We start from the raw sequence: 18174 nt of genomic DNA on the forward strand, positions 1-18174 counted from the left end.
GAGAAGAAATCTGCAGTCCTGTCCAAAGTTACACAGCAACACTGAAATTGGTGTTTGGGACCCCTCCCTCCCTAGAGCTTTTCACTGTATTACCACCTGTAAAACTACAGAATACAAGAGTGATCGAATGGCGCCTCTACAGGCTGCTAGAAATGGGAAGGCTAACAGCATTTATACTTGAAACTACTGACCCAGCCCCACTCCCTCCTGCCCAAGCCAGAGTGTGTGCCCATTTGTGTCTCACCGGTAGGTATCTTCTGAGTATGTTTTCTGAACATAGTCCTGCAACTCCATCTGTGCCTTTTCTTGGAATTTTTCAATCTGGCTTGTGCTGGTCAAACCTGGATGATCTGAAAACAGAAAAGTGCCCCCAATTCCCATCTGCATTTGGAAAGCCTCACTGCAGACTTCTTTGTACTTACTTTAGTCAAATTTCTGACGTACAATATATTGAACTCTGAAGGCAGATCCAGTTTGGATGTTATTGTCTGAGCAGCCCCACTTGGGTTGGTTCTGGACATCTGGCTTCCTACTACTCCAGGATTTTAAAACTATCCCATGAAATTTTCTTTCTAGGTATTTAATCATATAATTTCTCCTACTTTTACTAGCTATATTTCCTTGTTTGTGAGTGGAGAAGTGGGGACGAAGATAAGGCAAACTGTGTTCGTGCCCAGTTATGAGGACAATGGTCAGCTCAAGCAGCCTCTTTGGAGGCTTAGACAGAAGAGCTGGGGGCTTGTGAGTTCAGGCACCCCTGCTGCTGCTTCTTCACCTGCTGTGACCATACCTTTTAGCATGCCCAGTGGCAGCTGCTGCTCTATACAGAGACTGTGAGTAAACTTGTGGAGTTTCAATCTGCACTGGGTTATAGATGCTAATATGAGCTGAAAAGATACCGGGTGGTACATTCTGTTTTGTATGTCATAGTTTTATTTGGCAATGGTTTAATTAGGACATGTTAAATCTAGGTAGTATATGAAGTTATCAGGTACTGTAGCATTTCTTTTTTTTTTTTTTTAAGTTTCAGAAGCAAGAATTTAAAGCAATTTATGTTAGCTGGCAAAGTACACCTATTATGAGAATGTTCGTTCACATACAATCTGGCAGGGCTCTCTATACCGCTGAAGACTTGACAACAAGTTCATGTTCAGAAATAGCAGTAGACACAAGTGGAGAACTGGCATGAGTCACCACGGCATATCTTACCGGGGCTAAAGAGAACTATAGCTTTAAGGTATGCATACTCATAGCCGTCTATATCCAGCTTCGCCATACTGTTACAGAACTCCTGCAGCTTCCAGATGTGTTCCATGACTTGCTTTATCCGGTCGCCAGAAAGTTTATCTAGAAACCAACATTACAGATCCTCTGAGAAACGCTGACAGGAACAACAAAACCAGCTTCTTCAAGGGGCCACAGATTGAAAGAAATGGGAGGATACTTTCCCTTTTTAATTAAAAAAACCCCAGTTATCTCCAGATGATCAAGAACCTCATTTTCTAGCTGAAGGTAAAGTGACAACTCAGAATGTCATTAAAGGTAACTGACGTCTTTGATGGGAAGTAATTAACTCAATCTAACTCTTATCCCATCATCTAAACAGGTACCCAAATTCTGTTCCAAACCCTCTAGACCTGTGATCCCTCCTGACCTCACCCGGGGCAGTACTGTTGGCCTGTACGTACAAATTAGTTATTCCTTCCATTCTATGCTTAGGATGCATATGTCAGTCCAGAATGATGGGTAGGTTTTCTAAGTCTGTATAGGCACTTAATAAATGCTTGCCGAACTGAACATTACATGTTGGCAATTTTTAATTATCAAAATAATTTTATATGTTATCTCATTTAATCCTCATGGCAATACTTTGCTGAAAGTATTAGTATCATTGTACTCAGTTAAAAAAAAACCCTCCAAATCACAGCCAGGCCCCTAAAATAAACAACACCCGAGAGGGATGTGATACTTAGCACAATCTATTATACGAGAGCAAAAGGGCAACATTTGCCCAAAAGCAAAGATGAGAAGGCAAGAACGGGTAGCATTTCAGGGTGAAAGGAAACAGGGAACGTAGGACGGAAATGGGGGGAGGGCACACACATTGTGGGGAATGTAACCAACGTCATGGAACGCTTTGTACAAACTATAGAATGGGAAACTAATTTACTATGTAAGCTTTCACCTAATGCGTGATTAAAAAAAAAAAAAACTAAAGCTCATTTGCGAAGATATCTTAAATTTAGTAAGATTAAGAGTCATCTTCTTAAAAAATCATCTTTATATAAATATTCTAAGGGAATAATTAGAAAAATAAAGGTGTGGCTAGGTAACTCATATTCCTAGATATCAAATGCTAGAATGCCCAATTAAGAATGCAGCTAAGTTCCACTCCAGCTGTAAATGTTTCAGGTACTAAGATTTTTGTTCGCCAAGATTTTATGTGTTAGTCTGGAATCTTGGATTGCTCACTCTGGACAGAGGTCTTTAGTGTGTGACGGACATGTAGTGTGGGCACAGACTTCACTAGCTACCTCATGTTCCTCACACAGCTGGTGCTTGACCATCAAATGTTAGACAGTTGCCACAGATCTTACTAGAAGAGAGCCATTTGTTCATTTACTGAGGAGCAGATGGGGTGAGATAAAAGTGTCCTAGACTGGGGTGTATGCATCACCACAGGGTTGTACTCCAGCTCTTCCACTTACTGTGTGATCTGGGGCAAGTCAGGAACCTTATCAGGGGCTCAGTTTCCCCATATGTAAATCCGAGATAATCCCTACTTTATAGGATTATGAAGATTCGTAAGATATTATACACCAAAGGGTAACCTGTCAATGAAGATGAAAACAGAAGGTGTGATTGTTTTGAGAACATCTACTAAACGCCTATGTATTGAAGTAGGCAATTTTTTTCAATCAGTTGTTTTGCTTTGTTTTTCCCCCATATTCATTGTATGAAAAGAGAAAAAAGGTCCATGGCTTCATGGTCAAACACCCCTTGGCCTGTGGATGCTGAGGGACACTGAGGCTGGCCAATCTGCCTTTGCTAGGGTGGGCCCTGCCCCATGGCACGGGTTGGACCAAGACACACTCCACCCTCATGTCCCTGGCCCTACCTTCCTGGATGCTGTTCTGCAGGTGGTTGACGATGGCAGCCAGGATGGTGGAGAGGCTCATGACCTGGGCACACTGGGCCAGGCCAAGGGTGAAGAGCTCGTTCCAGCAGGCCCGCACGAGGCTGGTGTTGCAGTCCTGCCTGGTAACACAGGGAAGAGGGTGGGTGTGGGTGCGTGCTGGCACTTCTCCCAGGAATGGGGCATGCAAGCACCAATCCCAGCATTCCCCAAACAAGGGTATTCAGCAGGTATTTGCTGAAGGCCTACAGTATGTCCAGGATCATCCTCCAAGAAACCAGTATCTATGAATGCCCAAAATAAAGGCCCTCTGTCGATAAAACTGACCAATCTCTTCTAAAAGCTCTTTAACTTAAGAGAAATTTTAATAGGTATGGCCAAACTATCATTTTCTGCTGTTGTTGTCAGTGCTGTCGAGTTGGTTCTGACTCACTGAGACCCTATGTATAACAGAATGAAAATACTGTCCAGTCCTGTGCCATCCTCACAATTATCGTTACGATTAAGCCAATTGTTGCAACCATTATGTCAATCCATCTCACTGAGGGTCTTCCTCTTTTTCACTGGCCCTCTACTCTACCAAGTATGATGTCCTTCTCCGGGGACTGATCCCTCCTGATAACATGTCCAAAGTACATGAGACAAAGTCTCGCCATCCTTCCTTTTAAAGAGCATTCTGGCTGTACTTCTTCCAAGACAGATTTGTTTCTTTTGCTGACAGTCTACGGTATACTCAATATTCCTCTCCAACACCATAATTCAAAGGCATCAATTCTTCTTCAGTCTTCTTTATTCACTGTCCAGCTTTCACATGCATATCAGGCAATTGAAAATACCATGGCTTGGGTCAGGCGCATCTTAGTCTTCAAAGTGACATCTTTTGCAGCAGATTTGCCCAATGCAATACATCATTTGCTTTTTTGACTGCTGCTTCCAGGGGCATTGATTGTGGATCCAAATAAAATGAAATCCTTGGCAACTTCAATATTTGCTTATTGGTCTAGTTGTGATGTTTTTTGTTTTCTTTATGTTGAGGTCTAATCCATACTGAAGGCTGCGTTCTCCTTCACACAGTTTAGCTTCTCAAATTATTTGCTCAGCATACAGATTGAATATGCATGGTAAAAGGATACAACCCTGACACACACCTTTCCTGATTTTAAACCACACAGTATCCCCATGTTCTGTTTGAACGACTGCCTCTTGCTCTATGTACAGGTTCCTCATGAGCACAACTAAGTGTTCTGGAATTCCCATTCTTTGTAATGTCATCCGTAATTTGTTATGATCCACATGGTTGAATGCCTTTGCATCGTTGATAAAACAGAAGTAATCATCTTTCTGGTATTCTCTACTTTTAGCCAAGATCCATCTGACATCAACAATGATATCCCTCATTTCGCATCTTCTTCTGAACCCAGCCTAAATTTCTGGCAGTTCCCTGTCAATGTACTGCTGTAACTGCTTTTGAATGATCTTCAGCAAAATTTTATTTGCATGAGATATTAATGATATTGTTCAATAATTTCCTCCTCCTCTTGGATCACCTTTCTTTAGAATGGATGCAAATATGGATCTCTTCCAGTTGGTTGGCCAGGTAGCTGCCTTTGAAATTTCTTGGCACAGATGCTGCCAGCTTCTAGTGTTGCATTCATTTGTTGAAGCATCTCTATTATTCCCTCAGTTACTGGACCCTTGTTTTTCACCAATGCCTTCAGTGCAGCTTGGACTTCTTCCTTCAGTTATCATTGGTTCTTGATCATATGCTACCTCCTCAAATAGCTGAATGTTGACCAATTATTTTTGGTACAGTGACTCTGTATATTCCTTCCATCTTCCTTTGATGCTTCCTGCATCATTCAATATCTTACCCATAAACCAACCAAAACCCACTGCCTTCAAGTAGATTCTAACTCATAGCAACCCTACAGGACAGAGTACAACTGCCCCATAGAGTTCTTGAGATGGTCTCTAAATTCAGGTGGGATATACTCAAGGCCATAATTTGTCTCTTATGGACTTATTTTGAAATCTTGTGACCAGCCCATGCGCTACCTGACGGGTACAATGGCAGAGCCAGTGCTGGGATCTCGGGGAAAAATAAGACGAACACACACAAGTGATGCTCAGTAAAGAAGCAAGAAGAAGGGGCTTCCTGTAGTGCTGCTCAAAGTGCTGGCCAGCATGGAGAAAAGCAGCTGTGCAAGAATATAAATCAGAGCACTGTGTTTGAGGACACAGTTGGTTCAAGTTCCTAACCTTGTCAAGGGCCAAGGACAGTCTTCGATTCACACTTTGTATGGTAAATTAGATTATAAGCTCCACAGTGCCAGGGATGACGACTACCTTCCACTCCACTCTATCCCGGGCACGTACGGAAGGCTCAATCAGTGTTTGAGGAACGTTGTGGAACTGACAATCACTACCATGTGCTTATTGCCCACTGAATATATTTGAGAGGAAACTCAGGGTCACTTGACCTAGGCCACAGAAACAGTCAAACTGGGAGGACCCTCAGAAATTTTCCAGACCACTGCTAGTGAGAAGGCCCTTGCCTAAGGATACACACAGAGGAAAAGGCCACTTACCCAAGTGCCTGAAAGGCTGGGATTGACCTAGCCCAGTGCATGGAAAGGAAGAGCAGGCGGGATGCAGACTCGCAGATGTAGTGCACATTGAGGTACTCTGGCATCGGGCTGGGCATCGTTAGCTGAAGAGGAGACACACAGCACAGGAGATGAAGGTGGGACAGGTAGATGCCTCTGTCAACATGTATCCCTGTTGCATTTCAACAATAGTGGCAGCCACAGTCACTGTCTCTGATTTTGAGGCTCTTGTGTGGCCCCATCCTTAATGAAGTATGTGTTTCCTGCACTGGGGGGTGGGCGGAAGGGGCTTTCACAAACTCCTTTGTTTTCTTCCCCGTGGGGTAGGATCTGGTAGCCCTTGGAATGCAGTTGAGAAGCCTGAGGGGTACATTCCAGCTCATCCATACAAAGGCATACTCCTCAACTGCTGAGCAACTAAAATGTTATTTGTTCTAAGGTAATTCTGTTTTGAGCCATAGATTAAAGTCTAAATTCAATCAGAGAAACAGGGATCAACCTCGTGGGCTAGCAGGCATTTTGTAGGCAGCCTCAAGGTAACTATGAAAGCCTGGTATGGCAGGCGGATGAAATCCCACCACCATGTCGGGCCTGGGCTACAAGCACCCCTTGGTCTAGAAGGGGCTCCACCTGAAGCTGGAATTCCACTGTATCCTGGACATACATGGGCAACTATGTGCAGGGACCCAATTTTCCTAAATAACCAGACAGGTCTCATCAGCATGGAAAACTGGGGGAAAAAGAAGACTTGGTCTGGAGAACCAGAGACTGAGAGGGCTTCAAGGGGCCCTGGAAGTGTTCTGTAGAAAAGGCAAGGCCACTGAAGAAGAGAGGAAGACAACCTAATAGCACTCTTCCAGGATGTCTACAATTTGTTTTCTGTGGTTCTAGAGGGCAATATGGTTGGGGCAGTTGGGAGTAAAAGCTGGATTCTTATTTGAGAATTTTATACAAGGCTTCTAGTCAACAGCAAGGAGACAACTGTCTGTGCCTGGGTTGAGTCAAGTCATGACGGTAAGGCAGGAAGGCTGAGCAGTCAGTATCAGCTCTCACTGTCAGGGCCCCTGGAGGAACAGGTCAAGACCACACCTGCCTGTTCTGGCAGGGTGGGTCACACCTACTTCAGGGTCACCTTCAGAACCGAATGGCACTGTGAGCAAAGTAAGGGTGAACATGCTTCCTAATGGGAATACTGTTCTGGAATACAAAGTCCTGCTTGTAGCCATAATGTCAGACATCACAATATGGAAATGAGTTCATTCCAAGGTTTGATTTTTAAAACTACAGACTAGCTTTGGCAGAGAGGTCCGCTCCCAATGGGCTGGGGAGGCTAGGGCATGTGGTTAGGCCAAAAGTACTCACCTTAAATGTGACATGTGTGTCTGAAAGGAGGGGACCTTCCACTTCAATGATGGGTGTTGACTGGTCTCTGCTGATGACATGGATGCTCCCTCCTCCACTGGTGTCTATCCCATCTGCCAGGCTTGGGGGAGAGGAGCTGTCTGTGGTATTAAGTGCTTTAGCTAAGGTATCGAATGCCCTGTGAGCAAAATGAAGCAACAAGTGCCGTGAATCCACAGATTTTACGGGGAACAGAGCTCTAGCTGAGATAAAAGTTAGACATATAATGAAATGGGGAAAGATAACTAAATTATACCTCCTGAGGGAAGGGATAACAATGAAAGCTTGTATTTACTGAGTATTTGTACATCATCTCAGCCACTGAGCTATGTACCATTTATTTCCACATACATATTTCTATTTTTTCATAATACCCTTCAAAGTAGGCATTTTTTCCATTTTACAAATGTGAAAATCGAGGTTTAGAGACATTAAATAACTTTTCCAAGACCACCCAGCTAGTTAAGTGGTGGAACCAGAATTCTAACTCAAATCCCATCCTCTTTCCACTGAACTTAGATTTTCATCCTGCTGTCTGACCACACATGAACATGCGGGCAGAGCGCTTGTGTGGCCCCAGCTCCTCACCTGACGACTGGCACAATGGGCAGGATTGACTGGTCCCTCCTGAAAGGAGCAAAACACAAGAGCCAAGCTGCAGAGAAGCGTCCTCAGCAGCCAGTTACAGACGTCTGGGACCAGCTACTGCTACCTGTCAGCTATATCTATCTATCCATCTGCCCTCGTGGTTTTAGGGTCGAAATTCACTACTTGGAGAAAATATACATGAGAAAAACAGGACAAAACAGAAGTGAAAGGGGGGACGATCTATTAATATTCAGGTGCAATATACAGTGATAAATACAAATATAACATCTGGCCACTGAAAGGTTTTTTTCCCCTGCTTCCACTGAGTTACTCAATCTCCTTTTTCATTGTCTGGAATGAAAAGCAGTTTTGATTGCTTTATGCCACCTAATGTAAGTGGGTCCACATTCCCGTAATTAAAACTGGAAAGAAGGCAGATGTGCAGGGTCACTGTGACAACCCTTGATTAAATACAGGGTGGGGGTCACAATGCTACCGTCCACACTCAAAACACAGCGACTGTGTGTGCACGTCAGGAGGGGAGCCCTGTCCTCATGGGCTCGTACCGGGTGATCTCACTTGCAGACTGGTCCTCCGGCTGGATCTCTGAAGTGTCACCATTGTTAAGGGATTCACTCAGGTTGGCAAGGGAAGTCACTACATTTGCTAGTGTACCCAGGGCTCCCTGGCTTGTTTCTGCCTATTAAAAAAAAAATAACAGCATTAAAAATGAGCACACACATAATGACTCTTAGGCCAACAAAAACAGCCCTTCTAGAGAGGTGTCAGTATAAAGGGATAGCACAAGGGAGATCTTTTTGGTGATGGTATAGTTCTAGATCTTGGTCCATACTAAAGACTAAGAACAAGAATCCCCACAAAAACTGCATGCCTTTTACAGTCACCCCACATCTACCTTCCCCCCAGCCCTAGGCAAGCACTGATATAGTTTCTGTCTCTATAATTTGCCTACTCCGGACACTTCATATAAACGGCTTCTTTCACTCAACATAATGTAGCGGTTACATAAATCCACACACGTAACCCTGAGAGTATGGCCCTGGACACCCTTTTAACTCAGTACTGAAGTCACTCCTGACGTTCACTCTTCAGCCAAAGATAACACAGGCTGATAAAACAAAAATACACGTAGCTCAACCGTGTATATGAGACTAAATGGGCACACCAGCCCAGGGGCATGCATGAGAGGCAAGGGACAGGAAAGCTGGACAAATGGAAATGGGGAACACAAGGTCGAGAAGGGGACAGCATTGACATGTTGCGGGATTGGTAACCAAAGTCACAAAATGACGTGTATAAATTATTTAATGAGAAACTAATTTACTCTGTAAGGTTTCATTTAAAACACAATTTAAAAAAAAAACTACACATGTGATTGCAGATAAACTGAGCTTCACAAAAATTACAAACTTTTGTGCTTCAAAGGGCACAATCAAGAAAGTTAAAAGACAACACACAGAACGGGAGAAAGTATTTGCAAACCGTGTATCTGACAAGGGTCTATCCAACTGTTGAACAGAGAACTGTGTATATCCATACAACGGAACATTATTCAGTCATAAAAAGGAATAAGGTGCTACTACATACTACAACGCAGACGAGCCTTGAGAACACGCTGACTGAAAGCAGCCGGTCACAAAAGACTCTATGTTCTATGATTGCATTTACATGAAATGTCCAGAATAGGCAAATTACAGAGACAAAAACTAGATTAGTGTTTGCCTAGGGCTGCAGGTGTGTGTGTGTGTGTGTGTGAATTGTGTGGTGATTATAAAGGGCATGAGTTTTTTTGGGGGGCGGGGGGCGGAATTCTTGTTTTTAGTCCTTTGTATGGACTGCACAGTTAGAATGGATGCCAGGAAATCCCATGATGGTCATCAGGAGTTTTTAAGGTTCTTCAGGGAAGGCCTTCCCCTCGGGCTTATGTGTTCTCTACACCCCACGGTGCAGCAAGAAGGCCTGGTGGGCGAGGAGCAGAGAGCCAGGTGGAACTCGTCAGCTCATGTCATGCAGATCATCACTGGACCAGAACAGGTGGCTCAGAGTCCAGCCAAGGGAACTAACGGGCCAAAGGGCAGGCCTCCACGCCAGCCAAGAGCTCTAATTTTTGTCCTCTTTCTCCCAGAAGATGATGGTCCTTCCCGTCCCGAGTGTGCATATTAATGTGCATGAAAACAGCAGAGAAAGAACCCTGTGGCTCAGCTTCGGAGTGAAGAATAGCAGCACCACCAGGACGCTCAGTTACCCAGCCATCCCCTTCAGACTACAGAAATCGGACCTCAGCCACGGCTTGCTGCTGCTTCACTACTGGTTTACATCAGGAACGTCAAAACGAGAAAAACAGAGACCATCAATTCTGCGACACAGTGTCAGGGAGGAACAGTGCATTCCTTTGCTCGGGTTATCTCTGGAGGAGTTAGCCAGTTTGCTCTCTCTCTCAGGTTAACAGGCCATCTCTGTCCACAACAAGGTCAATTCCCTATGGCTGATTTGCTCTAGCAAAGTTTTAGAATTATTAGAATCCTGGTTGAACTTCCTCCAGAAGATCATCTAATAAAAAGGAATCGGAGTTTTGACAAAGGCCTGCTTAGGATGAGTACCTACTTTCTCAGGATGCCAGCAGTTTACCAATGTGTGTGCCAGGGGAAAAAAAACCTCTTAATAAGAGAACAGAACCACACGCTTTTCACCAAACTGAACTCTAAACTCTAATGTGTTATAAATGACCATGACCAGGTAGCCCTGACCGGGGTTTCTGCAAAGCCATCAGCATCCCTCAAACAAATCCCAGAAAGCTGTGTCACAACAAGAAGCACACAGAGATGCAGAAGGTTATGCTTTCAGTGTGGTTTCTGCAGGCCCGGAAGGGGGATGCGGGGCACACACATTTAAAGCAGCAGCACATTGTGAACACGGTGGAGGAGGTGAGGGTGTAGGTAGAGAACATCACCTTGGAATCCGTGGCCAGGAGAACTGTGCCGTCCTCACGTATCAAAGGCTGTTGGATGTTCACAAGCATCCCTGGATCAAGAAGACCTGTCTGTCTATTTAAGACATAAAGAAACCCAGAGTAGCTTCCAACATTGTACGCACAGTGAGATCGTGTTGCACTTCCCTGTCCCTTCCATGTGTGCAGGGGTGTCTGAATGGCAGAAAAGCTCTAACTAAATGCATCCCCCGAGTGACTAAATAACCTCCTTCTCTCTGCAAAGGGTTGTGCACAAAGCCGAGTCTGTGGTCTAAAGCAGCATCAAACATAGCCACCAGAGTTTTCCAGACTGACTGGAGACTGTGGTGGTTCTGCCAATAAAGTTAACCTGGTCTTTAGATTACCGAAGTACCCTCGACTCCATTTCTCCAGATGCATTTGTGGTTTCTTGTTTTCCCTCTTTGTTCCTTTTAAATTAAATAATTACATTAAAGAGAACATGCAAATTACCTTACTATCTGGGATCTCACCTGGGATTTAGACCTAGTGTCTGTACTTCAAAAAAGCCCCCAATTTTGAACTATGGAACGAATTATTTTCCTATATATTAAATGATGCCCAAACTAAGAAGGAGATGACTTGAGCCGCTGAGACAGACGGAATTCTGAGGCCATCTTTAGTCAGCCATCCTCAGGCCTGTCCAGAGGTGTGACTGGAGCCGTTCCGAAAAGGGTGGAAGGCGGTAAAACAGCTCTAAAAGCTGTGGTAGGTGGGCAGGGAGTCATAAAAGCCCCCTCTCCAAGGAATATCTGTGCCTCCTCCAATCAGCTCCAAAGGCTGCTCCTGATGCCACCCTTCATGAAACCAGGGGACTGACCTTGCTCCATCTTTGTCTGCCACAAATGTGGGGGTGGCTATCAGGGGACTTCTCAGGTCCTTCCGGATATAGATTTTCTCAGTTGAAGCAGCACAATTGCTTGGCTTCTCCCGCTGCACATCGAAGGGTTTCCGTTCACTCTGCACAGCTTAAATCACAACACATTCATGTTTAGAGAAAAAAAGTCAAGTCAATAAAAACTGTATCTCTCATGGTAAAGTAAGGGGTCTTCCTCAGTCAGTCAATTACTGCAGGGATGCTAAGCTCTGGAGCTAGGTTAGTCTAGCTCAGTTTTTATGGTGGACTTTTCAGCCAAAAGAGAGAAGGGCTCAACGTGAAACAATGCCATGTCAAATAAAAAGGAACAAAAAAAGAGCTCAGGACGGCAGGTGCCGGCCGCATGCTAAGAAACCGCGGCAGGGCATTTGCACGTCGTGGGAGGGCCACACTGAGCCTCCTGTGTTATCACTTCTTGCTACTAACAAAAGAGACTCTTTCCAAGATGAGAAATGCCTCATCTTCAAGTGGGTCCTTAACAGAGAGCTTGTCCAACACCACAAATTATAAAGGAACCATTCTAACTTTCAATTCAAGCCTCAAACAATAGCTTCTGCAAATTGTTTAATGGGTGTTAATTTTATATCACACTAGCAATCTCTTTTCAGCAATCTGGTATAAAAACAGGTCTACATGCCAGAAAGAACTGAAGCATATGAAGGTGTGCTGAAAAGAAAGGAGTATGGGATGAGCTCCAGAGACTAGAATTCAGATATCCTGCTAACCAAACTGAAATTCAGTTGGGTCCTCCTGAGTTTTGTAACTATAGCTGTGATTGGAAAAGGCTGATTCCAGTCAATGTTCTGAGTAAAACTATTCACTCTTGATAAACAGGACAACTTGTCAATGTGGGCCAATTCTACACCAAGTCAGTGATGTGCTCATTCACCCTGGAGAAAGAACAGCATCGCTGGATAAAATAAAAACATCACACTAGGCAGAGATCAGGCTGATACCTCTAATTTCTCAAAGAACAAATCTTCATTTGTTCCCTGGTGAATTCTGCAGCGTTCTGTTTCCAGAAATGCAAACACTGATACTTTTGAATTGGTGTCCAGCCTTCCTAGGGGATCTTGCAGGAGATGAGAGAAGGGTAGCACCCTCAACAGGTCCAGGGCTGCCAAGCCAGGCCAAGCACCCTGGTTTTCTCCTTTCTCCCTACTGCTGGGGACGCAGCTTGCAGCCCTGTCAGGCCCAGTGTGCCTGCTTCTGCCAACCTCCATTTTCCCGCCATGGTTTGACAGCCCATATCCACTCCCTCTGGATTTCTCTCTGCTGCCTATCTTGGATCCTGGTCTTGTTTTCACCACTAACTGGGAAATAGACCCCAATGCTTACTAGTCCTTGTGGGTGAGGGTCTGGTTTTGGAATTCTTGACCCCAAATATTCTGGACATAGGAGCTGAAAGCAGGGGCCTGAGACGTTCCCTGGCTGCCCCATACCCAGGGACAACAGCGCTCTCTGTAGAAGCCCAGTTGCACAGAGGGCTTGGCAGAAGGCCTAGCCCCAAAGAAGCCCAATGCAGCTGGACACAACCCCTGGGGGGTTGGGGAGCGCCAGATCAACTCTAAAAAGGATGCTGATATTTCATCAAAAGACTGAAGGGCCCACATCATATAGAACTGATCCAGACTACATGACTCTAAAAAAAAATCAAGCCAGGCACAAATTCCGACCATGGCAAGAACATAATCTACCTTAGGACTTCCTTTCTGCCTCCCTGGAGCGGGGTGGTGGTGGTGATTATTTTCTGGGTGCCTGTGATGAGCACCTGTTGAGTGCAGAGGCTAAGAAAACAGTGAGTAAAGCATAGCCTCGCTTAAGCCTCAGAGCTGTACGTAAGGTAAGGAGTTCTGTTTTATAGATGAGGACACTGAGGCTAAGAGAGGCAACATGTTTTCCCAAAGCCTCGTAGCGCTTAGGTGTCAGTGCTCTGGTATCTGCTTTACTCCAAAGCCTGTGTTCACCCCACTCCACTGGACTGCCTCCCACATTTACCCAGAATAGGGCTTTTCTACACACACCATAGGAACTGATCAACCCCAGCTCTACTGGCTCTGATACAGAACACTAATTTAATAGACTCTTGCTCATTTTCTTCCCTCCGTGTTTACTCATTGTGATTTTTAATACTCTTACTCACATTCCATTTTCATGCCCATCTCTAAGCATTTTTTCAGCCGGCAAAACTGACAGCGGTTCCGATGGTGTTTATTGATGATGCAGTCTTGGTTGCTCCGACAGCTGTAGGTTAAATTTTTCCTCACACTCCTTTTGAAGAAACCTTTGCAACCTTCACAGCTGACGGCCCCATAGTGACGACCTGAAAGGAGGAACAATACATGAGGCAGTTCGCCAATAGGACAGGCAGGCCCTGTTTTTAAGGTAGATATAGAAAACTGACTGGTGCTACGGTGCCAGATACGGATGGCCATGTGGACACCAGCAGGCTACTGCCTGAACATTTAGCATGGTGCCCATGACTGGTGCCCATGACTTCTCCACAATCCTTGAGGTAATGATGGAAAAATGGAAGCCCAGAGCGGTTATGTGACTGCTGGTAAAGGACATGACCTCAATGCTCTTAGTACACAAAAGACCTAACAGGAAGAGCTTAGAGATGGTGGTTGAGTTGCATTGTCCACTGTGGAACCTGGCCCTAGCACTGTAGATGGGGGTTTGTGAATTTCCTCAGCTCCCCTGTCTTCCAGGAGAGGAACAGAGCAGACACATCATGGTTGTGCTGTTTTATCACACAGGGGCTCACATCTGCATTTACTCCATCTCTCTGGCTCACGTCCTAGGCTCTAGACCTTCCCCAGGGAACTGTGACTGCTTAGGCCCAAGACAAGGCCTGCCACGTGGCTCACGAAGACACAATTCTAAAAATACATTTATTAAATCTAACTCATTGTTCTAATCTTGTTTACTTTGGTGTGTCTAACCTTGAATAACCAATGACATTAAAAAGAGCCCCTTATTTAAGTCTGCCTTCCTAGCTCACAACGTACTTTCACACAAATGTCCTCACTGATGTCAGCTGAGACAGACCATGGATATGCTCTTCTGGTTCTGTCTTTTTTACCTAAGTCAATTTCATAGCTACATTGCTGGAGATGACACATTTTACAGGATAGTCATTTATAGTGGCTACAGAGGGTTCAAAGGAATGTGAATTCCAGAACACTTAATTGTGCTCATGAGGCACCTGTACATAGATCAAGAGGCAGTCATTTGAAAAGAAAAAGGGAATACTGCGGGGTTGAAAGTCAGGAAAAGTGTGCATGAGGGTTGTATCCTTTCACCATACCTATTCAATCCGTATGCTAAGCAAGTAATCTGAGAAGCTGGATTATATGAAGAAAAATGCAGCATCAGGTTTGGAGGATGGCTCATTAACAATGCGCATTATGCAGATGACAAAAATTTACTTGCTGAAAGTGAAGAGGACTTGAAGCAGTTACTGATGATCAAAGACTACAACCTTCAGTTTAGATTATACCTCGACATAAAGAAAACAAAAATTCTCACAGCTGGACCAAAAAGCAACATCATGATAAACAGGAAAAGACTGAGGTTGTTCAATAAAATTAGAGAATTAGACAACTCAACACAAAGTCAGAGGAGCAGAATTGAGCAAGTAGAAGGCAGAACTGGTGAGCTTGAAGATAAAGCACTTGGCACCAACATATCTGAAGAAAAATCAGATAAAAGAATTTAAAAAAATGAAGAAACCTTAAGAATCACATGAAACTCTATCAAGAGAAATAGCCTATGTGTGACTGGAGCATCAGAACAGGGAGGGACAACACAAAATACAGAGAGAACTGTTGAAGATTTGTAAGCAGAAAACTTCCCTGATACTGTGAAAGATGGGAAGATATCTATCCAAGATGCTCCCTGAACTCCACATAAGGTAGATTCTAAAAGAAAAGTCACCAAGATATATTACAAACAAACTTGCCAAAACTAAAGACAAAGAGAGAATTTTAAGAGCAGCTAGGGAAAAACAAAAAGTCACCTACAAAGTACAGTCAATAAGAATAAACTCAGACTACTCCACAGAAACCATGCAGGCAAGAAGGCAATGGGATGACTTATATAAAGCATTGAAGGAAAAAACTGCCAGCCAAGCATCATATATCCAGTAAAACTGTCTCTCAAATATGAAGGTGAAATTAGGACATTTCCAGATAAACAGAAGTTTAGGGAATTCGTAAAAACCAAAACAAAACTACAAGAAATACTAAATGGAGTTCTTTGGATAGAAGATCAATGTCAGGAATCAACCCAAGATTGGAATACTGGACAGAACAATCAGATGTCAACCCAGACAGGGTAATCACAAAAATAAATCAAGATAAAAAAATACAACTATGTAAAAGACAACATTAAACCAAAAAAGAGGGACTAAGAAATGTAGTCATAGATCTTTCAGATGGAGAGAAAGACAAGGTGATATAAAGAAATAAAAGCTAGGTTTAAATTTAGAAAAACAGGGGTAAATATTAAGGTAACCACAAAGGAGACTATCCTACTCATCAAAATAAAATACAAGAAAAAAATAAAGACCCAGCAGAAACAAAATCAATGACAAAGAATCAGAGGAAAAGACAATATATAAACTACTATGCAGAAAAAATTAGGTGGGAAAAAGAAACTGTCCACAACACACAAAAAAAGACATCAAATGACAGCACTCAACTCGTATCTATCTATAATTACGCTGAATATAAATGGCACTGGGTCTTGGATGCACAAAAAATTAAGTGGGAAAAAGAAACTGTCCACAACACACAAAAAAAGACATCGAAATGACAACACTCAACTCGTATCTATCTATAATTTTTACACTGAATATAAATGGCACTGGGTCTGGGATGTACAAAAAATTAAGTGGGAAAAAGAAACTGCCCACAACACACAAAAAAAGACATCAAAATGACAGCACTCAACTCCTACCTATCTATAATTACGCTGAATATAAATGGACTAAACGCACCAATAATGAGACAGAGAGTGGCAGAATGGATTAAAAAGAACACAATCCGTCTATATGCTGCCTACAAGAGACACACCTTAGACTTAGAGACACAAACAAACTAAAACTCAAAGGGTGGAAAAATATATCAAGCAAACAACAATCAAAAAAGAGCAGGAGTGGCAGTATTAATTTCCGACAAAACAGACTTCGAAGTTAAATCTACCACAAAGGACAAGGAATGACATTATGTAATGACTAAAGGAACAATAAACCAGGAGGATATAACCATATTAAATATTTATGCACCCAATGACAGGGCTGCAAGATACATAAACTCTAGCAGCATTGAAAAGTGAGATAGCTCCACTATTACAGTAGGAGACCTCAACACACCACTTTCAGTGAAGGACAGGACATCCAGATGGAAGCTCAATAAAGACACGGAAGATCTAAATGCCACGGAAGATCTAAATGCCACAATCAACCAACTTGACCTCGGAGACATATACAGAACACTCCACCCAACAGCAGCCAAGTATACTTTGTTTTCTAGTGCACATGGAACATTCTATACAATAGACCACATATTACGTCATAAAGCAAGCCTTAGCAGAACCCGAAACATCGAAATATTACAAAGCATTTTCTCTGACCATAAGGCCATAAAAGTAGAAATCAGTAACAGAAAAAGCAGGGAAAAGGAACACGTGGAGCCTGAACAATACCCTGCTCAAAAATGACTGGGTAACAGAAGACATTAAGGATGAAATAAAGAAATTCATAGAATCCAATGAGAATGAAAACAATTCCTATCAGAACCTTTGGGACACAGGGAAAGCAGTGCTCAGAGGTCAATTTGTATCAATAAACACACACACACAAAAAGAAAAAAGGGCCAAAAATCAAAGAATTATCCTTACAACTTGAACAGACAGCAACAAAAGAAATCCTCAGGCACCAGAAGACAACCCAAGTAAGAAATGAGATGGGTGATACTACAACAGAGTCAACTGAAATTAAAGATTTCAGAAATTAAAAGTATCAGATTACTACAAGAAATTGTACTCTAACAAATTTGCAAACCTAGAAGAAATGGATGAATTTCTAGAAACACACTACCTACCTAAACTAACACAAACAGAGGTAGAACAACTAAACAGACCCATAACAAAAGAGATTGAAAAGGCAGTCAAAAAACTCCCAATAAAAAAAGCACCCTGGCCCAGGTGGCTTCACTGGAGAGTTCTACTGAACTTTCAGAGAAGAGTTAACACCACTACTGCTAAAGGTATTTCAGGGCATAGAAAAGGACGGAAATACTCCCAAACTCATTCTATGAAGCCAGCATATTCCTGATACCAAAACTAGGTAAAGACTCCACAAAAAAAGAAAATTACAGACCTATATCCCTCATGAACTTAGATGCAAAAATCCTCAACAAAATTCCAGCCAATAGAATTCAACATATCAAAAAAATAAAAAATCACCATGACCAAGTGGGATTCATAACAGGTTTGCAGGAATGGTTCGACGATAGAAAAATAATTAATGTAATCCATCATATAAATAAAACAG

At 43.1% G+C, this 18174-nt stretch overlaps 1 protein-coding gene across 7 annotated transcripts in view; it reads right to left on the bottom strand.

The window, feature by feature from the left end:
• The window catches only part of NR2C2 (nuclear receptor subfamily 2 group C member 2), a 128803-nt gene that overhangs the window by 16820 nt on the left and 93809 nt on the right, over positions 1 to 18174 (bottom strand). For 5 of the 7 annotated variants that reach the window (XM_049863010.1, XM_049863009.1, XM_049863006.1 and 2 more), the window contains 10 exons: positions 13759 to 13938; positions 11559 to 11706; positions 10703 to 10796; positions 8298 to 8431; positions 7732 to 7770; positions 7105 to 7282; positions 5725 to 5846; positions 3119 to 3258; positions 1210 to 1347; positions 245 to 350 (listed from right to left, as the gene is read on the bottom strand). In XM_049863010.1, coding sequence (XP_049718967.1) covers positions 245 to 350; positions 1210 to 1347; positions 3119 to 3258; positions 5725 to 5846; positions 7105 to 7282; positions 7732 to 7770; positions 8298 to 8431; positions 10703 to 10796; positions 11559 to 11706; positions 13759 to 13938 — 1279 coding nt within the window. The remainder of the gene's footprint in view (positions 1 to 244; positions 351 to 1209; positions 1348 to 3118; positions 3259 to 5724; positions 5847 to 7104; positions 7283 to 7731; positions 7771 to 8297; positions 8432 to 10702; positions 10797 to 11558; positions 11707 to 13758; positions 13939 to 18174) is intronic. The other 2 variants (XM_049863007.1, XM_049863005.1) reach the window with 1 other exon arrangement.

Source organism: Elephas maximus, chromosome 20 (genome assembly GCF_024166365.1).
Source record: "Elephas maximus indicus isolate mEleMax1 chromosome 20, mEleMax1 primary haplotype, whole genome shotgun sequence".
NCBI classification, from domain to species: Eukaryota; Metazoa; Chordata; class Mammalia; order Proboscidea; family Elephantidae; genus Elephas; species Elephas maximus.